General features: G+C 57.2%; 1 protein-coding gene and 2 long non-coding RNA genes across 3 annotated transcripts; 2 read left to right on the plus strand and 1 right to left on the minus strand.

Annotated features, from left to right (window-relative positions):
* Positions 1–5,006: 5,006 nt before the first annotated feature.
* Positions 5,007–7,230, plus strand: LOC142861878 (uncharacterized). The gene is made up of 2 exons (XR_012912985.1): positions 5,007–5,301; positions 7,018–7,230. It is a non-coding gene; the product is annotated as an uncharacterized LOC142861878 (long non-coding RNA).
* A 1,436-nt stretch (positions 7,231–8,666) lies between these two features.
* On the minus strand, positions 8,667–12,350 carry LOC142861879 (uncharacterized). The gene is made up of 2 exons (XR_012912986.1): positions 12,201–12,350; positions 8,667–8,947 (listed from the first exon to the last, which is right to left on the minus strand). It is a non-coding gene; the product is annotated as an uncharacterized LOC142861879 (long non-coding RNA).
* A 2,390-nt stretch (positions 12,351–14,740) lies between these two features.
* Positions 14,741–18,401, plus strand: LOC142861880 (uncharacterized). Its single transcript, XM_075993972.1, has 2 exons — positions 14,741–14,914; positions 16,622–18,401. The coding sequence occupies exons 1-2, from the start codon at positions 14,791–14,793 to the stop codon at positions 17,437–17,439; spliced, it is 942 nt and encodes a 313-aa protein (XP_075850087.1). The 5' UTR covers positions 14,741–14,790; the 3' UTR covers positions 17,440–18,401.
* The last annotated feature ends 7,493 nt before the right edge of the window (positions 18,402–25,894 follow it).

Here is a 25,894-nt window from a genome sequence, read left to right on the forward strand (position 1 = left end):
GACGGCGGCCACCCCAGACACACTGGAGGACCAGGGGCCGGGAGCCCAGTGAGCCCTCGACCCTTTAATCCTTGGGGCTAAAGTGCATTACGGTGCAGCTCGGCATAGAGAAACTGGGAAGAGCCAGAGCACTCAGAATGGGCAAAAAGCGAGGCATTTTTCTACCCACTTGCCCCGGCAGCCAGAACACCACTCACTCCCCACCTACCTTCTGACCCAGCCTGCGTCCTGGTCCCCTCCCGGATCCTGGCAGGGAGGGGTTTCCGCTGCCAGCCCCTTCCCCGGCAGGCACTCCACGCCCTGCCTTCCAGGGCGGCTGGGAAGGGGAAGCCGTTGTCCCAGGTGCCCTGAGGCCGGCAGTGGGGAGTGGAGACGGCCACACAGGCTGGCCCAGGGACGGTCCTGAGCCAGGCTGAGCAGGGCCAGCACTGGGGAGTCCAGCTGGAGGACAAGACGGGGGTCTGGAGGGGACCCCGTTTGTCCGTCTCCCTTTGGACGATGCAAGTGCACAGCCCTGAGAGGGTCGAGGTCTGGGAGGCAGGGCTCGGGGCACCTCCACACGCGATGGACTCGGGGTGGGAGGACAGAGGCGGCTGCAGTAGAGACTCGATGCTTTGTTGGCCGGGATGCCCGGTGCACAGCCCCGGGCCCACACCCCAGAGCGGAGGAGGGAGAGCGCGGGACTGCAGACCGTTTGGTGCCGTTGGTCCATCCTCTGCTGTTCTTTTCCACCTCCCTGCTGCTTTTTGAGCCACTGCCCCAGCCACCCACTGCCAAGCAAAGCCAGCAGGAAAATTGGGTAGAGAGAGAACCATTTGTCGCCCTGCTTTGGCTGCCTAACTTCTACCTGGAGAGCAGAGCAAGCGCCGTCGACGCTGTGTGCTGGGCCCATCAGACGAACTCCCGGGGGTGTATCCCGCGTGCTGAGCCACCGCCGACAGAATAAGAAACTGCGCTAAAATGAAGCTGCCTCCGTGTTTACTTCCAGCCCACTTTTCCCAGTGGGGCGACGAGCCCGCCGAACAGACTGACGATGCCGAACTCTGCCATTGTCCCGTCCAGCAGTGACAAGGACCACAGCTAGCCACCGAGGGCTCGCCGTGCACCTGGGTCCGTGCGCGTCGCTTCCCACGCGCGGCGTTGGTCCAGGAAGCTATCCTCACCTCCCCCCAGGGAGCAGACGCCAACACGAGGAGTTGAGTGCAAGTCATTTTAATTGGGAGGACAATCCAGGACTGGGGACACGAGACGGGGACAGGACGGCAGCCAATAGACACGCCTGATTCGTGCAATTAGCGCCGTCAGCCACTGGCGCTCCATCCCACGGGGAACCCCGCAGCCTGCGTGACCCGGGTTGCCCCCAGGGGCCTTAACTCATCGGCAGCTCTACCTGGCGGGCTCCTGCCTCTGGGAGCCCCAGGTGTCACCGCACACAGGTGAAGATGAGGGCCACGGCAGGGGACTCACAGGGTCTGCAACACCGTTCCACAGACCGGAAAGCAAAGCTCCGCGGGAAACTTGGCCAAGGCCGTGCACCTAACGGCAGCCGGGACCCCAGCCCAAAAGCCCGACCCTCCCTGGCCGTGTCAGAGCCTCCTGCCTGGCGACCCTCCCCGCAGAGCCGGCCTCTGTGGATTCCCCGTGGCACTGCGGCTCCCAGGTGGGCGGGTCTGCAGCACTGCCTCGGTTAGCACGTCCCCTCTGTCACCCGTCCCGTGGAGAGGCACCACAGCAGGTCTACAGCACCTCGGGCAAGGGCTGGGTAAATGGCAAGAGGTTGATCTTGCAAGTCCTGTGTCCTGTCCACGCAAAGGCAGGAGGATGAGTTCCCTGAGCAAACAGTCCTGCTGGCGGGTGTGGGGAAGGGGGCGTGAAGGCGGGGTCCTCGAACCCTGCGGCGGGGTGGAGCACGGTGGGACAGCAGCTCGTAAGATGGAAGGAGCTCGGCAGCTCCCCGACAAGCTCAACACAGAGTTGCCACGTGACCCGCGATTCCGCTGCTAGCACTAGCCCCCCCAAAATGCGAACGGTGTCCAGGCAAAAGCTCCTACGCAGGTGTGCACAGCGGCTTATTCTCGGTGGCCGAAAGGTGGACAACTGGAAGGCCGGCACCTGACGAGTGGACAAAACGGGGTGTCCACCACGCCGCGAAGTAGTACTTCAGCCGTGAGCACCAACGGCGTGCTGACGCACGCCGCGGCACGGGCGAGTTTTGAAGACGGTGTGCTCGGTGAGAGAAGCCAGACACAAAAGGCCACATGCTGCACGTTTCCAGTGGCAGGAAATGTCCAGGACAGGTAAATCCACAGACAGAAAGCAGATGGGTCAGTGGTTTCCGGGGCAGGAGCGAGGTGTCCCATCACTGCTTCATGGGCGCGAGCTCCCTGTCGGGGCGAAGGGAATGGTTTGGAACTAGGTGGGGTGGTGGCTGCACAACCTCGCGAACGTACTGAATGCTACCAAAGTGTCACTTTAGAGTGGTCAAAGTGGTAAATTTTATATAATGTGCATTTTATCACAATGAAAAAAAAAATAGCTCCCCTACCCCCAATCCCCAGAAGAAGAGAGACCTGACGCTGAGATTACAAACATTCGCTGCCATAATCCGAAAGGGTCAGTTAAGAGACTCGTGCGCCACCGGGACTCTTCTTCCCGCCCCGCACGGAGCCCGGGAAAAGCTGGCACAGAGAACGGCGAAATAACGGGGCCCGACAGCTGCGGGAGCACGGCCGGCTCCCGGGCTCGAGTGTGGGTAACGGAGAGTCGACTCTCAATAAAATAATAAAACCCGGGAGCGATGGGCATGAAGTCACCTCCTCAGCCAACTGCCGGGACCGCATCCATAAAACAGCCGCTCCCTCTTTATTCGCCCGTTTTATGGCACGAGACGCGACGGTAGCCAGGCTGTTCCTGAGCTTCCAGGGAAGGTGATCGTTGTCAATCAAGATGAAAAATGTCATAGTTTAAGCACGTCCCAGCCCGACAAGAAGGCCCATATGGTCTCTCAGTGGAGCGCGGGGCGGTGATTTACAGCCGTCACTCGCCGAGCTCCTTTCTCCGCGACGCTCAGGGGCCTCGTGGGCTGCGCAGCCACCTCCAGCGGCCTGAGCCCGGCCACACGCCACTCGCGGCGGCAGGGGATTCCCGACCACGCGATGCGCAGGATCAGTGTCTGGGCACCGGCGTCCTTGGCGAGTCTCCTGGGCCCCGGGGAAAGGAAATGGGAGAAAGAGGCAGGATTCCCGCCCAGAAAACCCCGGGGAGGAGAGAATCTCGGCCAAGCAGGACCCAGGCTTCACCCGGAGGCCGGGAACAGAGCTGATCTGGGCTCCTCCCTCCCGCTGCCGCCCGGACCTTGCGCCTCCCAGCAAACAACCAACTCCGCAAGTCTGGGGGTCCCTGGATCTGGTTTGCTGCTGTCACGTGGCTGAGCTTTTTGTCTTATATTTGGAGGTTTTGTTTGTTTGCTTTGTAAGGATGCTTAAGCGGGAACGGGTAGTAAGGTGGCCATGTACTTTTGAGGTTGCCCTGGACACCAGGAGATAAGAGATGCCCTTGAAGCTGTGCCCAGCCAGGCTAAGGACCCACGACACGCCGTATGCCAGAGGGGACTGTCATTCCAGGGCCCCCGCCCCCCGGTCGATACATACATGAACCGGGGCAGCTTTATGGGCTGGAACCTGCCCCCAACACACACGACAACCCCCCCACCCAGGACACTAGAGGCGCCACATTTTCAGACCCCCAAAGCCAAGAATTAGAGGAGCCTGGGTTAGAAAAATCCTTGAGGCAGGACCACACTCGACTGACTTTGCAGAAGGTGCCCCTGCCAGGTCTCCCGCAGGGAAACCGAGGACGCTATCTGGTAAACACCCAGCATCCCCCGCCTCCTTCCAGGTCCCTGTGCCCGGGCTTAACCTCCTGCCTCCTGGGGATGCGCCGCTGAAGGCAGCTCTGGCTCCTCCTCCTGGAGCCTGCCCCGCACCACGCACACACGGGCTCGCACCCAGGCCGTTGTTTTTTGTTTTAAATAAACACCACCCGGCTGGCGCCCCAAGCCCACAGCAGGGCTCAGCTGCCTGCGGACAGCAGCCTGTCTCCCCCCACCCTCCCTCAGGTCCACTGGGCCAGGGGGCTGGAGTTTCCCCCCGAAAATCAGGAGACAGGGGAGGCTCCAGGAATGTCAGGGACAGCAGCAGGGACTGCGGAGAGCGTGTGCTCAACACCCCTGCACGCACGCGCACACACATGTCACATACAGGTCTAGCCCGCCCTGCCCGCAGGAGCCCCCCTGCGCCCCACACCTCGCTGCTTCCAGCCCGCCAACCCATCCCCTCTCCGCGGCAACATGCGGGCTGTTCCGCAGAGCTCCTTCTTTGTCTCCTCCTCCCCCTGCTTCCTTCCGAGAGCGGCCTGTGTTGATTAATATTAACGCTGCTCCTCCGACTGAGCCTCTTTCTCAACCGTTTTAAAGGGCAGCCCTTCTTTTCAGCAGGGGCAGTGATCAATTGATACCGAGCGGGGAAGGGGATCAATACAGAGGGTGGAGAGAGCGGGTCCAGGGGCTTGGGGAGGCTGGGTCTGGTCTTGTTTTCTTCCCCGAGCCTCTCCCCCTTTTCTGCCCAGACCCCGAGCTTCAGTCTCAACTGGAGGGGTCTCTGGGATGCATCACTGGGCCCCCCAGCCGCCCAAATGACCTTTAAAACAATGTGACAATCAGCTGGGCGGGACTGCCGCCCACACCATCCGCTAGTCCCGGAGCAGTCCCCTCCCCGCCCCTCCCACCTCTCTGAGCCCCCTGCCCCGGTGGCAGCCCCTCTCAATCAGGAAGCCAGCCTCCCGGGTCCCCTAGCTCCACCGGGGTGAGGGCCCTAGCCCTGGTCGCAGGAGGGTGACCCCCCAGCTCTCCCCCTCCTCCGCCCCACCCCTTCCTCCCTGCTCTCCCACATCTGCTGTAACTGACATTTTCCATCTGACAGGTTCTGTTTTCCCTGCCTCCCGTTGCCAGGGAAACGAGCAGAGAGGACCGCAGCCAGGGAGCCGTTAGCTGCCTTTTCACGGCGCCCTGGACATCGCAGCCCTTTCCATGACGGGCGCTGGGCACGGAGGCTTAAAAAAACAAAACGACACTGAGGAGGTGGCGACAGTGGGAAAAAGTCAGTGAAAGGGGCCCCCCGTCCCCCGCCCCTGGTTAATGGGAGAGTGAAGGGAGAAAGAAAAACCGTACAGAGCCTCATACTCCTTTGGACAAAACCAGCCACCTTCCTGAAATGTCCGATTCTCTCCTTGATGCTCAAAAAGGTAGACACCTGGCCCCCAGCCCCCCACCTCCTAATGTCTTCTATGAGCCCAGACACCTCCGAAGCCACCCCTTGGCTGGCCACAGGGAGCACTGGCCCCACCGAGTCGCAGGGGACCGAGGAGGGCTCAAATCACCCTCAGGGATAGATGCTCTAACTGAAGCGATGGCATCAGCCTGGGGTTTGGAGACCACGCGGGCCTATGTTTGGAGAAAGGCTAGAGGTTCTCGTTTCCTGGGGGGCGCTTGCTCCCAGGCCAGCGGAGTCGAGGTGCTGGGGTTCCAGGGAGAAGGGCTGAAGTGTTAGGCGGGGGAGAGGCCGGGGGAGGGGGGTATCCGCTTCTTCCAGAAAACCTGCCGGGTTGGGGAGACCGACATAGCTGCCACTCGTCCACGGGTCTTCTCAAAGCTGCCGGCTCCCCACCCTCACTGAGTGCGTGTGTGTGTGTGTGTGTGTGTGTGCTTGCATGTGTGCGTGTGTGTCTGTGCATGTGTGTGCACACGTATGCTCATGGGGGCCTAAACACTCGGTACACGGCGGGGGTCCCAGTGGGCCCCGCCCTGGCAGCGGTGGGACATGGACAGTGCTCATCCTGGGCCGCCACAAGCACCACGCCCGCTTCCTTCCACGCCCCCTCCCCTGCCCTCACCCCCCAAGCACACGCCGCCTGCCTCGGCCAGACTTTCCCATCTCACCCCCGAACCTCTGTCCACCACCCCAAAGCCCTGCTCCTGTAGACCTTATTCTTCAGGGCTGGGGGTGCACCCAGGAACCCCAGAGTGCGCGTCCTCCCGAATCCCTGATCACTGCTAACACTGTTTACGGCCACTTGTCTGCGCAGCAGTGAACGTGCCCACCATTAGACTCGTCCGTAGCCCGCTGCCCGTGCTGTGCGGCCTCGCCACGCCCGGCTCCCGCCCCGCACTCTCGCCTCCTCTGTGCGGCTCCCCCCGGGCGTCCGCTGGTCCGTCCAACTCGTCAGACTCAGGACTGAGCTCAGTGTCCCCCCGCACTGGGCTGCTTCCCCGAGTCCCTGAGTCCAGCCTCAGGGTGGCCCACACCTTCCCCACGCCCCCCACACAGGGTCTGCCCGTCCCTCTGCAGACTTTGGGCTCCACTTCCTGAGTACTTCTGGCCCCTCCTCCCACCTCACCCCTCCTGAGCCGCCCCGGCTCCCCCTGCATTCCCTGAGAGCTGCAGTTGCCTCCTGGTCTGTCCCTGTCTCCCACCCCAACACACACACACACACACACACACACACACGTGCCTTCCCACCCCAGTCCCTGCTGCGGAGCCTCTAAGAGCCTGGCCCGACACCCTCGCCCTCACGTCTCGCCTTGGCTTTCCGGCTCCTTCTCCCATCCGCACCCTGTTCTCCAATCGGGCGGGCCAGGTGGGGCCCTGACGCTCTTTCACACCTCTGTGTCCTCATCCCAGGAGGCGCCACCTTCTTAACCCTGGTCAGCCTGGCACACGCCTGCCCACGCCCCGTGCAACCCTCTCCTGGCTGAAGGGTGCCCCTCCCCTGGACACCCGCCTCTTATGTCACGCACAGCGACTTGGGTTCGGTCACAGGTCTGTTGCCCCCGTGGGTCCGGGGAGGACTCTTTGGGGGCTGAGACCTTGCCTTGCACCCCAGCACCCGGCACAGTCCATTGCATATCGCAGGCGCTCAAGAAAGGCTCTGTTTGTTTTTTGTCCTCACGGTGGGCCCCAGGAGGGGGAAGGAGAGCTCTAGAAGACCTCGGCAGCACAAGCTGTCGTCATCCTGAGCAACAGCCACACGGCAGGGGCACCCGGGCGCGCACAGGGCGACCCCCTGCAGGAAGGCGCAAACCGGCTAGTCCAGAGGAGGAACCCACTCTAAATGGGCGTGTTGGAAACTCTCAACAGTGAAATGCTGGAAAAATTAAAAAGGATTAAAAATGGATTCAACTTTCTTTATTAGGAAGTATAGGCCGGGCGCGGTGGCTCACGCCTGTAATCCTAGCACTCTGGGAGGCCGAGGTGGGAGGATTGCTCGAGTTCGAAACCAGCCTGAGCAAGAGAGAGACCCCGTCTCTACTATAAATAGAAAGTAATTAATTGGGCAACCAATATATATAGAAAAAATTAGCCAGGCATGGTGGCACATGCCAGCTACTCGGGAGGCTGAGGCAGGAGGATCACTTGAGCCCAGGAGATTGAGGTTGCTGTGAGCTAGGCTGATGCCACGGCACTCACTCTAGCCTGGGCAGCAAAGCGAGACTCTGTCACCAAAAAAAGAAGAAAAAAAGTATAAAGAAGAAAGCAAGATGCTCATAACCCCACAGCCCAGACAGCCTTTTCTGGTACTGTCTAAAAAGCAGCTCGGCACAGCACACGCCCCTCAAAAGGCTGGTTCACGGCACCAGGCGGCACAGGTTAGGAGACGGCCTGTCTCCGGTTTGGTGAAATGAACTGGGACTGACTGGGAGGTGCCACAGAGGAGGTGACGAGGGAGCTGGGTCATGGCGCAGAGGAGACATCAGGTGAGGGGCAGCCTCCGACCCAACCCCGGGGGAGGCTGGGTGGTCACACCCCGAGGGGGGCCGGGGAGGAGGAGGTAGGAGGGGGGAGGGTGGCGACCTCCGGGACACAGGTCGGGAGGCCCCGAGTGCTAGCGGTTCTCTGTCCAGGAGCCTGGGAGGTGATATTTGAGAAAAGTCCAGTTTGCTCACATCAGAGGAGACTGAGACAGACAGGGGACCGCAAGAAGGTGACTCGGCCGAGACTCAGAGGAAAGAGGCTGAGATGGGCCTGGCCCCCTGCTGGCTCGGCTCTCCCTCCCCTCCCGGGCACAGAGCGGCAGGAGCGGGCGTGCAGGGGTGGGTGAAGCGGAAGGGAGAGTATTTGCACTGGGGGGAATAAGATGCAGACGAGTCCTGCTCTCAGGACCCCAGGGAAGTCCGTTTCGCCGTGGCTGGAGCAGAGGGACGGAGACCCCCTGCAGTGGCAGCCACCTCCCTCCTCCTGAGGTGTCCCCCTGGCCCCATGCTTAGTCTTCCTGCAGATTGTCCTACCCGGCTGTGGTCAGAGTGAGCGAGGGATTCGGAAATGGGCTTGGGTGGGGCCGACGGGAGCCGTGAGGTGCTGCCCAGGGCACAGTGGGGTCTCGGGGCGCTTCTCATACATTCAGCACAACGTGTCAAGCACCTCCTGTGTTTAAGGTGTGTCATTCAGTGTCTCATTGGATGAGGAGATGCGGCCCAGGGGGTCTAGGCGAGGACATGAGACCACACGCAAGTAACCCCACCCCGATTCCACGAGAAATGCTCCAAAACTACGGGGGATTTGGGGCCAATTGGAGTAGTACACTTCTTAGGGTCAGAATGAAACATTCAAGTATTACCCATAATATTTCTTTGATTTAGTTATACATTTTAAAACCTGTTACACGAAGCAATAATTTAGAAATATGGCTTTCTCAACCCCCATACGCTTTGTGAAATAACCTTTGTGTTCATCCTCAACTGAGCGTCCTCATTGCTGCTAAATCCTCTTTCGGGTCATTGAACAATTTTCAGAATTCATCATTTCGCTGGAAATTTTATTCTGGACGACAGGGGACCTTTCGCTTCATACGAGGACAGTGTTTCCTGGTGCTTTGTTTCATTCATTCATTCGTCCTGTAGGGGGATATTCATAATTTCTACAAGGTAGTTACTCATTGTATTGCATTTTAAAAGTCATGTTTATAACAGCATTGATTAAAGTCTAACAGAGCAAGTGTAAAATAATTCCTATTTTCTTAGGGAATTATTTTTAAACCTTGCCTTACATGAAAGTACACACAATACACATCTATGAATAAGTGTTTCCCTTCATCGGTTACAGCACATCCATACAGAGGAGTACTTTATACCCCTTAAAAACAAGAGAAAGCTTGAACGCAGAAAGATCTCTGCAGTATATTTCTGAATGAGAAGAGCAAATTGCAGAATAATATATCCAATATGGTTCTATGTTTGAATATATGCACATGTCAGTACTCACATACAATGATATCGATTAAAATATGTCATATTTTAATGACTCCAGCCTCCTCTGCAGCCGTTCTTATTGAGACTAGAAGGATTGGGAAAGCTTTCACGTTTTAATTCATACATTTCTGTCGTTCTGAATTTTTTAAATAAATGAATGTGCATTCCTTTTATAATCAGGAAGAAAAGAAAGTTAAAAACTTAAAATGAAGGAATGCACTGTGCCAAGTCTAAAATCACCAACCATAGGTTGCTCATCAGATCTATATGACAGAGTCCCAGATGCTTAATATTTGTGGATACATAAAAAATTCCGCTATATGAATAGTGCTGACTGGATCAATCTACAGAAAGTCAGGTGGATTTCCAAAATCAGAAGTAGACCTCTCTATGAATTAAAAGAGACAGTGGAGATCCTGGTGTCGTTCTTGGAAAGCCAGTGTTCACACGGTAAGCCCTGGACTGAGCCACGAGGACACGCAAACCTCAGGGCGCAGCAGCTCTTGCAGGAGCCTCCTGGGACTGTGATTAAATCCACAGTTACAGTCTCCTTCAACGAGCCCAACAGCGCACCAGGGATCCCTGCGACATTAGTCAGGATGTGCTAGGTTACGCTGCAGTAATAAACAATCCCCAAGATCAGTGACTTAACACCACGAAGGTTTAGGGGACAGACTAGTTGTCGACAGCCGGCCTTCTCAGCTGGGTAATGAGAAGGCACCAATGAGCTCGCAAGGCCGTGGGGCTGGAGCGGGCAGGACACGCCCCAGAGAGAAGGGAGGCTCCAAGGGGTAATCGCGACATTCTACGCGTCTTTCCTTGCTGAGGCATCTCTTGATCCATAAATGGCTTGGATGGAGAAGGTTAGCCGAAAACAGCCCCGGAGAGACAGAGCAACTGAGTGCCAGCCGTCCCCTGGGGCTGGGTGCCAAGCGTTGGAGCTCAGGTCTATTCGGGAAGCCAGGACTTGCAGGATCAGGAGAGAAAGATATCTCGGAGAGAACAGAAGAACCCAGAGAAGTGAATGGGACACTGTGGGCCACCTTGCTCCCAAGGCGTGCAAGGGTTCAGAGGCCACTCTGGCTGGAGCCGGAGGCGGGGTGGGGACAAGGCAGAGGCAGCACTTGCAGAGATGCTGGCTGAGGACTTCCCGAGCTGACCAAAGACACCAAGACACAGATTCGAGAAGCACTAGGAACCCCAAGCTGGACCCACGTCAACACACGCACTCACATACACTCCCTGCAACGCCACAGGAAACCCGCTAAAAGACCAAGACAGAAAGACCAAGAAGGAAAATATCGAAAGCAGACAAAAGAAAACAAATGTGTTACTGTCAAAGGATGACAGCTGACTCCTCACGGAAACATGGAATAAAATGACGTCTTTAAGATACTGGAAGAAAATAATTATCAACCAAGAATAAATGGGAAATTAAACCAGCCTTCAAAAGCAAGTGTGAGGAGACCCAAGAGAAATGCATGCATTTGTTCATACCAAGAGGTATGTACAGGAGCGTTCATAGCAATGTTAACCACTACTGGTATCAGACACTGGAAGCAACCCAGATGGCCATCGGCAATAGGACAGACGAACACATTGCTGAAAGGTTTATAAAATTGCACACTCTACAGCAATGAGAACGAATGAACCACAACTACACGTAACAACATGGAAGAATCTTTCAAACATTGAACAGACAAAGCAGAAACGAAAGAGAATATGTGGTATGATTCCATTTATGGAAACATTAAAAAAAAAAAAAGTAAACTTAAGCTTTGGTGTTAGAAATCAGGATAGTGTTGACCAGGCGCAGTGGCTCATGCCTGAAACCTCAGCGCTTTGGGAGGCCAAGGCAGGAGGATCGCTTGAGCCCAGGAGTTGGAGGCTGCAATGATCTGTGATAGTACAACTGCACTCCAGCCTCCTCTGCAGAAAAGAAAGAGAGAGAAAGGAAGGGAGGGAGGGAGGGAGGGAGGGAGGGAAAGAAATCAGGGTAGCGCTTCTCTTAGGAGCAGGGGTGACGTGATGGAAGGGAGGTGGTGGCAGTATGTGGGGAGGCCTCCGGGAAACTGATAAGGTTTTGTCTCTCATGCGTGCAGGTCCCTGTTACCCGCCCATGCTCACTTAGCGAAAATTTATCAAGCTGTGCGTTTATGATGTGTGTGATTTTCTGTATGTATGTTAGACCTTCATAAATAATTTACATATAAAATGGAAGCTAAAATACAATTTTTACAAGACAAATTCTAGAGTAAGAGGAAATATTTAGTGCCAAATGCACAGTAGGTGGTGAATAAATTTTTTAGGAAAGCACGGAGCATCCTCAGATGTAAAATTACGGATTCCTGGCTTTCCTCGCTTCTCTCTAACCCATGACTCTTACATCTTTATGCAGTAAGCCGAATTTCTTTTCCTAATTACAAAAACAGAACACCTAATTATTATAAGAAATTTAGAAAAATACTGGGGGAAAAAAGGCATAACAAATTTCAAATACCAACAACCGCACAACTCAGAGTGCGAGCAATGAGCGTTTTTTTTTTTATTTCTTACAATCTTCTTGCACGCTTTTACATGATGTTACGCAATTTTGTGTTTTTGCTTCATTCATTTAGCAATCTGTAATAAACGCTTTTCTGTGCTACGATAAACTATAGAAATAAAAATGGGGGAGTAGAATAAACATCTCCCCCCCCAAAAGCACTGATAGGATTCGCTGCCAGCAAGCCGGCGCTAAGAGACAGGTGCAGACAAGATCTTTCGATGCAAGGACGCACTCCTGGGTGGAAAGACAAAAACCAGGCGGTGAGGGAAAGCACTGGAAAGGTAAACATCTCGGCAAAGATAAATGAATTCTGACTACATAAAACAAGAAGAATAGGCAACAAAAACTTACGTTTAAGTGGATAAAGAATTAAATTTCAAGGGCGGGATCACACGAAAGGTAGGGGGACGTGAATGTCGCGAAGGCGCGGAAAGGCCTGGCAGTGTCTGCAAAGCATTAACAGCCCTGCACGTTTGCCGCTGCAGGCCAGGCCGCTGGAAGGAGAGTGAAGACGGCGTAACTCCCAAGCTACTAATGCAGGAAATGAAGTCACTGTGTGCACTTTTTTCATCCGAAAGGAGGCCAGGAAGGAAAGAGAAAGGAGCGTAGACTAGGAGGGACCCACGTAAACCCCACAGTAAGACGGTAGATTCAATCCCAAACAAATCAGGTGTTAATGTTGGACTGATACATCAACATTTATCCAATAATATATAGCAAGTATTAGAAGTGGGACTAATACTCCAGAAATTGGACTGAATGCTCCAAAGAAAAGACAAAGATTGTCAGACTTGGGTTTGTTGTTTTTTTTTTATAAAATCAAGCCATGTACTTCTTCCAATATCACAGAAGTGCTGAAAGTAAAAGGATGGAAAACAGCACAGATTTATTTCTGGCTCCTGGGAGGAGCGCCAGGAGGCGGGGTGGCCTCCAGGGGTGACTCAGCCTTGATCCTTTGCGGCCTCAGTGAGGCTCCCGAGGGGGTGGCCGGCACCGCGCTGCCCGGCCTGTTTCATCGCCAAAATGCGTCATGTGGTCCCTCCTGGCTCCAGGGGACGGGGATGTGCAGCAGGCCCTGAGCTCAGAAGGAGCTCCCTGCCACACTGTCCCAGCAGGTGGCTGACCCCAGGGGCAGAGGGCAGCACTAGGTCACGGCTTCATCCAGGCGTGGACCGTGTCTTTTGCTTTTTGCCCACGGTCACAGATGTCACCTTGGCCGGTCACCAGCGAACGTGGTGGTAAGTCCCTTCCTGGTGGTAAGTCGTGGCGAGCACACCAATGGGTGGCTGGAAACCCATCTCAGCTCCGCACATGTCCCCGCAGGTGGCCAAGGGCCTCATCCAGTCCCTTTCTGCCCAGGTTATCACCAAGGGCTCCAGACTGGGACAGGAGGATGACGGCTGCAGTGTAGGTCGCTTTGGGCTCCTGCGTACTTTAGCACTTTGGAAACGGCATGAGGTGTGTGCCGGGAGCTCAGAGGGAAGGCTTAGCCCAGAGACACGGATGAAAGAAGAGTGTCCCCGTTATCTGTCACTGTGCGAGTAACCACCCCGAACTTGGTGGTGTAAAGTGACCGTTTGGTGATGCACATCTGCGGGTCACGAGTTTGGGCAGACACAGCGAGGGCGGTTTGTGTCTGTGCAGCGATGCCTGGGCCCCCGGCCGGGGAAGATCCGCGTACGGAGGCGGCACTGGGCTGGGAGTGCGGGTGCGGCCCCAACCCCCACCTGATACTAAGGAACGGTGTGGCCACGACTCGGACAAGTTGTTGAAGGGAAAATAAAACACCCTGCCGCCTCCCCTTATCTCCTCCTGTCTCCACCCCAGTGAGGACGAGGCATGGAGCTTTTCAGAGGAGCCCTGTCGCCCTCTTGAGACACTTCTCCACTCACCCCGCCTGCTTCTCCACTCACACACATGTTCACACCCACAAACGTGCTCTCCCACATGAACACATGCTCTCCCACACGGACACATGCTCTCCCACACAGACACATACTCTCCCACACGGACACATGCTCTCCCACACGGACACATGCTCTCCCACACGGACACATACTCTCCCACACGGACACATGCTCTCCCACACGGACACACAGTCGCACGCATGCACCCTTCCAAACACGCAGGACGGAGCCTCTTGCCCAGTAGAGTTGGGGCTTTTCCCAGACCACAGGACGAGCAGCAAAACCGAGGGCCCGGTTCCATCCGGTTGTCACTTCATTGGTGGCCTGGGACTCCCCAGGCAGCAAAGGAGGGCAGGTGTGCTGAAACCTCGCAGGAAGCTCATGAGAAGCCATGGCCAGAGACGTCCCACTTGGGGAGCAGCGTCTCCCACCCCCCCTGGTGCCGGGAGGGCGTTGTCGGAGGGCGTTGTCTCTGCAAGTCCCGTCTGCAGGGGGGAGGTTGCGGGCCCTCGCCTGCTCCCCCTCCCGATAAGCACGAAGAGTGCCCTGCAGTCGGGAGAGGCTGCGGCGGCACCTGGCTGGCATGTCACCTGCCTCCCTGTGCTGCCGGGCACTTTGTCACTGCAAGCCTCAGTTCCCACATCCATAAAGTGGGTATTTTGACGTCATACGCCTTCCAAGGTCCTTTTCGGAGAACCCCGCGGCAGCGCTTGTGAAAGCGTTTTGTAAATTGCGGATGTGATGTGTGCGTTGTAAACACTGTCACTGGAAAGCATGTTTTCTGTTGACAGAGAGGGAGGGGACAGATCCGGGAAGTATGAGTGCACCGCAAAGATTTCCATGGGCTGAGGACGCAGGGGTGGGGCTTGAAGGAGGCCCCAGGGTGGGGTGGCAGCAGGGAGGCAGGGTTCCCTATCAGGAGGCGCCACAATTTCCACCTGGCCCTAACCCAGAGCCCCGCGGTGCCCGGCGGAGCCAGAGCTGCCCCTCTCCTGCCTCCCCTGCAAACGGTTTCCAGGAAGGGCACCGTTGCCATGGGAACACTCGTCCAATTATTCTACGTTGCAGGAAATCACTTATCAGCCACCTTGGCCAGAACACATCCCCTCTCCAGAGCAGAACTACCTCTTGGCTTTGACCCCACCAGTGACCGAGCCCGTGAGTGGAGAAGCGGGCCGGGGGACTCAGGCCATAGGGAGGTGGTCGTCGGGCCAGAGACGGCAGACAGTCCTGCAGAGAGGCCAGCCCTTTACTACCTCTCAGACGGGATCCCCGAGGGTGCGAGTTGACAGGCGAGTAGGAGCCTCCTGCGGGGGCTACGGGACAGCAGGTGGGGCAGGACTGAGGTTGTTCAATTGCACTCAGCTGCATCCCCGAGGTTCGGGCTCTGCTAGACACCAGGGATGCAGAGACGCTTCCATACTGCTTTAAACCTTCCTGGGGGCTCGGGTCCAAAGGGGCGTGGACACCAGTAGGCAGATCAATAACATAAGTGACAAGGACAATGACAGAATATGTTCAAAGCAGTAAGAAGTGGCCCAGTGAAGGAGAGAAAATGGAGGAAGGTAACTTGAAGGTTGGGTTTTGATGTATGTATAAGAGCTTGCCAAGCAGGCAAGGAATGAAGGAGGGTGCTCTGGGCAGAGGAAACATGAGTAAGGAGTGGAGCTGTGGAACACACAGCACATTGTGGGAACAAAAGATTGCTGAGTATTATCCCAGTATAAAACCCGGGGCAGGAAGAGGGGCGGGACAGGGCTGGATCATAAGTTTGGAAACTGAGTACTCCCTGCAAAGGCAGCAGGGAGAACCCGTCACTTGGCACTTGGCAGATAAATGCAGGCAGGACAGAGGGCAGGACAGGAGGCCAGAAGACCAGGCAGGAGGCTGGGGCCACTGTCCAGGCAGGAGGAGGAGAAGTCTGAACTGGTGCCAGAGCCGGGCGAGGGAACAGAAAGAACCGGCAGGTCATGGATGGCGGGGGCCAGGCCAGGAAGGAGGGAAGGGCACTGCCCAGTTCTCAGCCCTGGAGACAAAGTTTGGAGCCTTAACCAAGATGGGGACCAGAGGAAGGCCAGGTTTGGAGGGTGGACATGAGGTCAGAGTGGGTCACACTGAGGAGGAGGGACCCACGGGGGCATCACGGAGGCCTGGCGGTGGTCAAGCACTCTGGGGCCAGACTGCCTGAGTTCAAATCCCAGCACTGCTGAATATCAGCTGTGTGGCCTTAGGCGAATTACTGAACCTCTCTGAGACTCAGTTTCATCTTGTGCAATATAACTCCCACCTCCCTGGGTCCTTATGAGCGTCCACTGAGGTCAGTGTGAAAGACACACAGCCCAGGCTGGGAGCTGACAGGCGCTCTGCAGTCCCGGAGTCCCCGGCCAGGGTCCTCCTGCAGCCCCTGCAGCACCCGACCCCTGCCAGGCGTGGGAAAATGTGCTACACGCAGGCCCCCTTTGCCGGGACAACGGGGCCGCATGGCACCCTCCAGGGTGAAGACCACCTAGTCTGGCTGTCCCTCCTCTGCACAACCCACCGGCCTTGCTGGGCACAGCAGAGTTCAGATGCGTTTTCACAAGTAAGCAACTGAGCTGCAAATCATAGAAACGCGTGCGATGCCATTGCGCGTGGAGAGTGGCAATGCATGCGAAAGTTCCAGGCTCCCTCCAGCTGCCCGAGAAGGCTCATCCTCCAGGGGTGTCTGGGAGGCAGGCGAGGTGGGAGGAAGGGCCAGGCTCCCCCAGGCCCGGGTCCCTGCGGTGGCTCAGGCGTGCCCACCTGACTTCAGACCCGCACGTCTCCCCGCTTCCCCGGCCTGCGGGCGGGGGCACTGCTCTCTCACATGACTTGTTTCTCCGTTAGGAACTGGCAGGCGTTCCACATGGCGGGACAATCCTCCGGCCGCCCAAACTCAGGACAAAACGTGCCCACAGCTGTTCCCTGCAGTCTCCCCGTTCCAGCTGCTCCAGGTGTGCACGGACCAACAGCGGCACGAGCTCAGGGACCAAGCAGGAGTCCTCTCCGCACAGAAAGAAGGAAAGGCCCGTGGCAGCCGTAATTTGAATTCTTCTCGGTCGCCCTCCAAGCCCGCGGTACCCCGCACGCCAGCACACGCGTGCGTTCCTCCGCTCCCGCTGAGAGAACGGTGTGCCATTCACCCGTGGGACCGCTACGCCCTGCGTCGCGCCATGTCCTCTCGGGCTCTCCCTGCAGGAGGCCGCGCTCTGCCTGTGGGTTCCCGGTCCCCGGCCGGGCGCCAGCTGCCGTGGGCGTGCCGATTAGACGCTGACCCGGGTCGGGTGTCCTGCCCACGCGGCTTCACGTTCCTCTTCGGGGATGGAGGCTTCTCCTCCAGCTGCCCGCTCTGTGCACTTGGTTCGCTCGTGCGCGCGGCAGCCCCGGACGGATGGCCCGCTGGCACTTGGGGTGAGACCGTCTGGTCCCCGACCTCCTTGCTGTGTCAGGGGAAGTCGCCACACAAACGCCCGTGGGCCAGATGCGCGCCAGCCCGGGACCGGCGCGGCCACTGGGAGGGTAACCCTGGCACGGAGAGCCGGGCTCCGGGCTCCCCACCAGTGCTGGCCCGGCTCCTGCTCTTCCATCCTCCTCCTCCTCCCGTGCCTAGTGCAGTGCCGGCCACGCAGGTGCCACTCGGGACATGTGTGAGGATGAATGAATGAATTAACCGACTCGAATTTTAAGATCCTTCTCCCCACGATAGCTCAATCCCCCCTGGTGACCAGGGTTTCTGTGCAGGAGAGCAGGGACGCGGGCGTGCGTTGGGACAAGAAAGCCCTGGGCAGGGAGCTGGGCGGGCCATGTGCCGTTGAACAGCAGGATAGAATAACCCGGGGTGGAGGACCAGGAGGGTGCGTCCAGGTGCCAGGGAGCGGGCAGGCGGGGGCAGCCCGCCACGGCTGTCAGAAGACAGAGAGCAGACATGGGGCTCTGGGGAGGGTGGGCATAAAGGCAGAGACATGACCTTGAACCCCAAGGGAGTGGAGGAGGAGCTGAGGCAGTTGTTCTCCAGCTGGGGCAACGGCCCAGGGTCACTCCCAGCAGGGAGCAAACCTGCGTCCCACAACCCAGGGATCATGTCGGTCTGCCTCTCCTTCCCGCCCCTGTCCCCATTCCGGGACCTCACAGCTAAGTGTAGGACACGTTCGTGGCTGATACCTGCTGGAGATGGCTCTGGGTTTTCCTGCCGCAGGACTTCCGGGGCCTCAGACACCCCCCAACACACCCGCTTCCACCCCAATTTTCCAGACCATGCGAAGGTCTCCTTGAGTGACACCCCAGAACAGAGCAAGACAGTGGGCTTTGGGGCTGAGTGTGAAAAACACCGCTTGCCGCTGAGTGGCCTTGGACAGGGTAAGCTCCTGGGACTGAGGTTTGCTGTCTGTGCAGTGCGGGGGAGGCCAGCTTCCCCCTCCCCCCAGGACGGCTGGGAGGGGTGAGGGGCAGAGAGCACTGCACACAGAGCTCGCGCTCCTGCCCGCCTGGCTCTGCGGGTAGCACGAGCGCATCTCCGCCACCCGAAATCGGACCATGCGGTTTGACAGAGGAGGCCTCGTTTTCTGGGTGTCTATTCATTTGGAAGGAGAATAAATCACTTCCTTTCTAAAACAATAAAAAGGTGGGTAATTAGCATGTAATCGTTAATGAGTAATTTTAAAGGGGGTGAGCCGAGTTCATAACATCGTTCTGACTATATTTGCATTTAACTGAACTCCTTTTTCCTCTCTCTCTTCTGTGATTTTTTTTGGTTGTAACTGTAATTATTTTAATTGAGATTTTCCCCTAATGAAAACAAAGAAGGGTGTCTGTTGGAGGCGGCTCCTGGGGGGCTGTGACTGTGCCGTGCCTGCCCTCCCGGGTCACCCCGAGGCCTCTGCCTTCTCCACCCGCTCCTGCTGGGCGGGGTGGGTGGGGGCCTGTGCATGTGTGTGCACGCGTGTGTGCGCGTGTGTGTGCGTGTGTGTGCGTGTGTCTTCCCTCACTGCTCCCCATCTGTTCCAGGACACAGCGGTGTATGGGAACAATATGAGTCTGGGAGCCAAGAGCTCCGGACTTTTGCTCCAGTTCGAACTTGACTTTGGGCCAGTTTCCTTCTCCGTGCCTTCGTTTCCTCACTTGTAAAATGCCAAGGTCGCTCCTGGCAATGAATCCCCAGTGACTCCACCACAGTTGTGAGTGGGTGTGCTCCTTGTGTCCTTTTGGAGGAGCATGCCCTCTGTCCCCCAAGCTCCAAGAGCCTCCTTCTAGAAGCTTCCACTGCACGTGGCAGTGTATTAGCAATCACGCAAATAGGAGGATGGTGACAGGCCCTGCCTGGGCACTTAAGGACCCTAAGAGTAGCAGAGGGGGTCCAGACAAAGGCTAGCGGGGCCAGACAGAAGGTGGACCTGCCTCCAGTGGGTGCCGCCTCTTGCTGCAGGGTGGGGCCCGTCCCTGGTGAGCACCCTCTCCCCACCCTCTCCCAGGCAGCTCTGGGCTCTGACCGCTGAACTACACCTGCCACATTCCTAACCACAGCTTCCATGTTTCGGTGTCTCTGGCCCCAGCAGGCTGCTCAGGGGAACCCAACTCTTGGAAGTATTTTCATTCCATGGATTTTACCCCTAGTTTCCCCCGATGGCAATTGGCCTGCTCAGGTCCCTTCCTCTGGCAAACACGGGAACGCAGACGAGCGTGAGGTGCTCGCCCAGATGTGTCTGGACGCCTCCTGGGCCCGGGCAGTGGGGCCTGCTCCAGAGTTTTGGGGGGGGGGGTTCCCTAATATTTTAGAGACAGGATCTTGCTATGTTGTCCAGGCTGGTCTCAAATTCCTGGGCTTAAGTGATCCTCCTGCCTTGGCCTCCTGAATAACTGGGACCACAAGAGTGTGCCACCACCCAGCTCCAGGTCCAGACATTTAAATGGCTCTTCTGGCGGGAGCTGCCGTTTGCAGCGCCAAGGCGTGACGTGAATGCTCAGGACGCTAGGAGAGAGAACGGTGGCCTGTGGGAAAGGCAGCTCGGAGCCGGGCAGCAGAAGCCAGGCTTGGGATACAAACCACATGTCTCCCCCCTCGGATTTGGGCTCCCAGATGTGCCGTGTGCAGGGAGCACAGTGAGACGTGCCTGGTGAGGGACGCCCCACTTCCCGGCACGAAGGGGGCTGTGCCCATCCCCCAGCCCCCTGCCTGGCCAGGGGGTCACCAGGACCAGCAGGCAGGAAGGCCAGTCCCGGGGAGGGGCAGGAATCGTCGCTGAGCGAAAGCCAAGGTCTGGGCCACCACGTGGCCATCACGTGGCCGGCACCCCCAGGACAGCCGTCTCTGGAACTGCAGGCCGGGGGGTCCGCCCTGCCCGCCCACCCTGCCCGCCCCAGCAGGGCACCTCCCTCCCCGCAGACCCCTCTCCCCGACCCCAGCCACAGACCTTTCCTCCCAGGGGTGCCGAGTGGCTGGAGGGCAGGGCAGAGGAAACCCCACCCTGATTTTACATTGTTTTTACAGAAAAGTTAGTTTCTGCCAAAAGGAAAAATTAAAACGGGAACAGCCTCCCCCACCTCTCAGCAATTGTTGTTCTCCTCATTAAACCCTCCTGGTCCGGCCTGGCAAGCGCTTGCTCCTCCTTGGCGGAGGCGGCGGCCTCCCGCCCCGGGTCTGGAGCAGGAGCCAGAAGAGGCAGCAGCCCGTGGCCCTGAGCGGGAGGGGAGGGAACCAGAGCCACCAGCCGGCCACCCCAGACCCCACCCAACAATCCGGACACTGCCGGGGAGGCTCAGTAGCCCAGGGCCCCGTCCCCTCAGTCCTGACTACCTCCCCCTCCCTGGGAGGAATCCGCAGATCCCGCCATCCCGCGATCCCAGCCGAGCTGTGGGCGTCTCTTGAGTCACGGGGCTGGGAGGGCATGGGCTCTTGGAGGGGAACCCTGTCCCCTCCGAGGAAGGAAAGCCAAAGCCGGGGGCAACTAGCTTCTGAGCTCGCGCTCTCTGCCCGCCCGGCCCAGGCAGGGGGGTCTTGGAGCCTCAGCTCTGCCATCTGCAGAGGGCAGGCGGAGGGGTGGGCAGGGCTGGCACCAGGGCCGACCTGAGTAGAGATGCCAGGGCCCACACAGGGGAGCCGCCCACTGCCTCCCGCCACCTCTAGGGAAGCAAAGGCCAGGCCGGCTTTCGGCTTTCGGGGCCATGGGGAGGGTGCGGTGTGAGAACCGCCCCAGCCATCAGCCCTTCCTCCTTCTGGGATCACTGATTAGACCCACCCCACCCCATCGCCTGCGGCAGCCCAGAAGTGCCAGGGAGAGAACACAAGCTCCCTCCCAAATCCTCCCCAAAGCCCAGCTGAGGCCTGGGGTAAACACCCAGCTCCCTCCCCGCCTCCCCCAACCCCCACGGTGCCACCTCCTATTGCATCCTTCCCCGGCATTTCCCATCCCCCGCCCATGTCCCCCCGGGCCCACCCCAGACAAACTGCTGGACTCCAGGGCTGGAGTGGGGTCTGTGTCAGAGGGAATCAAACTGAGAGGGGGAAGGGGATGCCACAGCCCACCCCCATGTCTGAGTCCACACCAGTCCACCCTGTCTCTCTCTCCCGGTGTCCTGCTTGCTGGGACTGGACTTATCTTCAGAAGGTTCCGATTTGCCTCCCGTTGCAAACCAACGTGCCACCATTGGCTCTGTTTAAGGACTTGACTTGCTCTGAGTCAACAGTGTTGGGAGCTCCTGACGTGGTCTTGGTGCGATGGTTAATTTTAGGGGTCAACTTGGCGGGGCTTATTTCTGGGCGGATCTGGGCGGGTGTTCCTGGGAGAGATCAGCATTTGAATCAGTAAAGAAGATCCGCCCTCGCCAAGGTGGGCGGGCACTGGCCCCTCCATTGACGGCCAGCGGAACTGGCGGGTGGAGGAAGGGCCAATCCGCTGGGACATCCATCCTGTCCTAGCCTCGGGCGTCAGACATCGGAGCCCCTGGACTTGCACCTGCCCCCACTCCCTGCCCCCTTCTCAGCCTGAGAGTTACACCGTCGACTCCCTGGTTCTCAGGCCTCTCTGAGCCCAGCACCCCAATCAGCCCTTCCTCCCCCAGGGACCCCACATTTCCCAGTAGCCCCCTCTGCCCCTGCATCCCCCAGCCCCATGTCCTCCCTCATTGCATCCCACTAAACCGCAGAGCTGGAGGAAAGCAAGGGGGTTGAACCGACCTTGTCTCCTTGACCATCCAGGAGTGTGTCAGGGGAAGAGTAAACGAATGGAACGGGGCCGGGCGCTGTGGCTCACGCCTGTAATCCTAGCTCTTGGGAGGCCGAGGTGGGCGGATTGCTCAAGGTCAGGAGTTCAAAACCAGCCTGAGCAAGAGCGAGACCCCGTCTCTACTATAAATAGAAAGAAATTAATTGGCCAACTGATATATATATAAAAAATTAGCCGGGCATGGTGGTGCATGCCTGTAGTCCCAGCTACTCGGGAGGCTGAGGCAGAAGGATCACTCAAGCCCAGGAGTTTGAGGTTGCTGTGAGCTAGGCTGACGCCACGGCACTCACTCTAGCCTGGACAACAAAGTGAGACTCTGTCTCAAAAAAAAAAAAAAAAAAAAAAAAGAATGGAACGGGCAGAAGAGGATGAACGGGTCTCTATCCAGCACACCTTTCCAGATTATCTTCGTTTCTCATTGTCTGTGAGCTATCTGGCCACTCCAAAAGTTGCAGAAAACTCACAGCCATGCAAATGATCCTCATCCGTAGAAACACAAACCGTGTCCCATGGGACACCCTTGAGTACGACTGCGTATCCCAGGAATGCGGTCGACGTTGCCTATGGATCAGGACCCATTCTGCATGTCTGTACGGTGACTTCAGCGTCCCTAACGGCCCATGAATGTTGGGCTCTTTGAACCAGTTGAAACACCATACTGATGTCTTCATTAATTAACGAGTTCTATGAAATCTTTGGCACATATGCATTTTGTATTTGCGTGGGAGCCATGATCTTACCTTTTATCAAAATTATCCTTTAACAAGGGGAGATGGCTCATTGGTAGACGTTCAAGCTCAGTGTGCAGGATGTGGAGGGCAGAGCACCTAAGGGCTTCTGCATTTGGCATGTCCAGGAGGGGGAAGGGGAAGGAACTTCTGTCCTGGCACCCCAACCCCACTGTCTCCCCCCAGCCTCCTCTTTTTACCTCGTGGCTGAGTCAAAGGTGCCTTGGGGCCCTGCCTTTGAGAACTGACCCAGGCTCCCCACCCCCACCTTCATTTGTGCAGCTGCTGAGTGACATTTAGGTCCCTGAAGCTGCTGTGACAGCATCCACTTCTCCCCTGAAATGACTCGCAGCCCGTTCCACCTAACAATTAGTTGTAGGGTCACCATATAACCCAGCAACTCCACTCCTAGGTATGTACCCAAGAGAAATAATGAAAACATTGCATTCAAACAAAAACTTGTCCACAGATGTTCACAGCAGCATTATTCATAATAGCCAAAAGGCAGAAACAACTCAAATGTCCCTCAGTAGATAAAGAGATAAACAAAATGTATTGTATGAAATATATTTCCTATGCTAATAGTACTTCCATACAAGGGAATATTATTTCAGCCATACAAAGAATGGCTTACTGATGCATGCCATAATATGGATGAACCCAGAGGATACTATGCTAAGTGAAAGAATCTGGACACAAAAAGCCACATATTGTATGGTTCCCATTGTAGGAAATGTTCAAAATAGACAAACCCAGAGAGATAGAAGATCAGTGGTTGCCTAGGGCTGAGGGAGAGGGGATAAGGACGGCGGGGAGGGATAAGGGGTGTCTTAGGCCATCCTGTGCTATGACAGAACACCACAGGCTGGGCGCGGTGGCTCATGCCTGTAATCCCAGCACTCTGGGAGGCTGAGGCGGGCAGATTGCTCGAGGTCAGGAGTTCAAAACCAGCCTGAGCAAGAGCGAGACCCCGTCTCTACTATAAATAGAAAGAAATTAATTGGCCAATTAATATATATAGAAAAAATCAGCCGGACATAGTGGCGCATGCCTGTAGTCCCAGCTACTCAGGAGGCTGAGGCAGTAGGATCGCTTGAGCCCAGGAGTTTGAGGTTGCTGTGAGCTAGGGTGACACCACGGCACTCACTCTAGCCTGGGCAACAGGGTGAGACTCTGTCTCAAAAAAAAAAAAAAAAAAAAAAAGAACACCACAGACTGGGCAATTTACAATGAGCAGAGAAGCACTTGGCTCGTGGTTCTGGGGGCTGGGAAGTCCAAGATCAAGGAGCTGCATCTGGTGAGGGCCTTCTTGCTGCGTCAGCCCACAGCATGGGCAGAAGGACACTAGAGAGACAGGGAAGGGGGCCACACTCACCCTTTCTGGCAGGAACCCACTTCAGAGATAACAACATTAATCCATTAGTGAGAGCAGAGCCCTCGTGACCCGGACACCTCCCAACGCTGTCACCTTGGGGATTACACTTCCAACACGTGCTCTGTGGGGTGACATTCAAACCGTCGCAGGGGGTGATGGCTAAAGGGTTTCTTTTTGAGGTGATGGAAATGCTCTGAAGTTGACTACAGTGATGATTGCAGCTGTCTGTGACTATGCCAAAACCATCCACTTGTACATTTTCAACGGGGGAATCGTACGGTGTATGAGTTTGCCAGCGCTGCTGTGACAGCACACCACAGAGGGGATGGCTTCGACAACAGCGCTGGTTTCTCACGGTTCTGGAGGCTGGAAGTCTACGAGGAAGGCATTGGCAGGGTCGCAGCCTCTCCTTGACATGCAGGTGGCCACCGAGTCTTCGCGGGGTCCCTCCTCTGTGCGTGGCATCCCTGGCGTCTCTCTGGGTGCCCAAATCTCCTCTTCAAAGCACACCGATCATATCAGATCAGGGCTCACCCTGACAGCCTCGTTTTAACTTAATCCCCTCTTTAAAGGGCCTGTGTCCAAATACACTCACATTCCGAGACTGGGAGTCGGTGTCTCGTCATGAATTTGGGGAGGGCACAGCTCAGCCATAGCCTGCGGCATATGAATCGTGTCTCGATAAAACTGTTTTTCAGGACATGAGTGAGGACTCCCCACGGCCTCCGCCAAAGAGGAGACCCCGTTCCTCTCCAGGGAGGCCACAATTTAACACCCTCCCTCATTTATCCAGAATCAAGAGGTGACTGTCCCAGCATCCCTCACCCTCGGATGGGCACGCCCGGCCACAGGGAGGGGTGACGGGTTGGCGTCTGACTGGCCTGGCTGGCCCCCAGCTGGGCAAGGGGACTCGATGGGGCTGAAGCGTCTCTAGGGCCTCGGCCCTGCAAGGTGCCAGGCGGCCTTCCAAACGCCCCAGGGAAACCGAAGCCAGCTGAGGTTGCCGAGCACTGCTGCGGGAAGCACAGGACTGCAGCACGGGCAAGTCCCCTGGAGGTCGCCTGCGCCCTGCCTTGGGGGTGTGGGGAGCAGGGCAGCAGCGCCAGGGTGGGCCGGCCAGGCGTCCAAAGTCCTGTGACTCCCAGTGTCCACAGGTCAGCACTCAACCAGCGCCAGGGGGGACCTGGACAGGGTCACGGCCGGGCCAGTCATGGGAGCCAGGAGGCTGGCTGCCGGGCCCAGCGGGGACACTGACAGCTCTGTGGTCTCTAGAAAGCCACCTCATCCATCTATCCATCCATTCATTCATTCATGCAACAAACTCTCCAAGGCACTAAGAACAGAGATGTCTGTATTCTCATCTCATCAGCAAGTCCTGGCACTCTTGCCTTCTAAATTCATCCAGAATCAGCCACTTCTCGTCTTCCCAAACTTACCACTGCGTTCCCAGACAGCTAGATCACTGCGGCAGCGTCCCAGCGGGTCCCAGCGGGTCCCAGCGCCTGCCTCCAGCAGCGTCTGCACACGTCCAACGTCAACACAGCAGCCTGGTCGTCTCGGGGAAACCCAGCGGCTCCATCACCGTCAGAGGAAGAGCCTAATCCTTACACCTCGCTCCCCAACCGGCCTCCTCACTGTCCTTGGCCACGCCGGCCTCCCCCACCAGGGCCGCGAGATCTGCAGTCCCCGGAGCCTTGACCCTGCTCTCACCTTCCCCGAGGGGTCCTCCCCGTCCACGCCGTCTCAACAGAGGCCAGCAGACGGTTTCTGGAGACGGCCCGGATAGTAAGAGTGAATA

The sequence above is a fragment of the Microcebus murinus genome, chromosome 18, assembly GCF_040939455.1.
Source record: "Microcebus murinus isolate Inina chromosome 18, M.murinus_Inina_mat1.0, whole genome shotgun sequence".
NCBI classification, from domain to species: Eukaryota; Metazoa; Chordata; class Mammalia; order Primates; family Cheirogaleidae; genus Microcebus; species Microcebus murinus.

Bases quoted from the DNA above. Each gene is read 5' to 3' on its own strand.
- LOC142861880 (XM_075993972.1), top strand. From the start codon at position 14,791: ATGGGAACACTCGTCCAATTATTCTACGTTGCAGGAAATCACTTATCA. The intron at 14,915-16,621 runs GTGAGTGGAGAA...TTTCTCCGTTAG, and splicing joins CCCCACCAGTGACCGAGCCC to GAACTGGCAGGCGTTCCACA.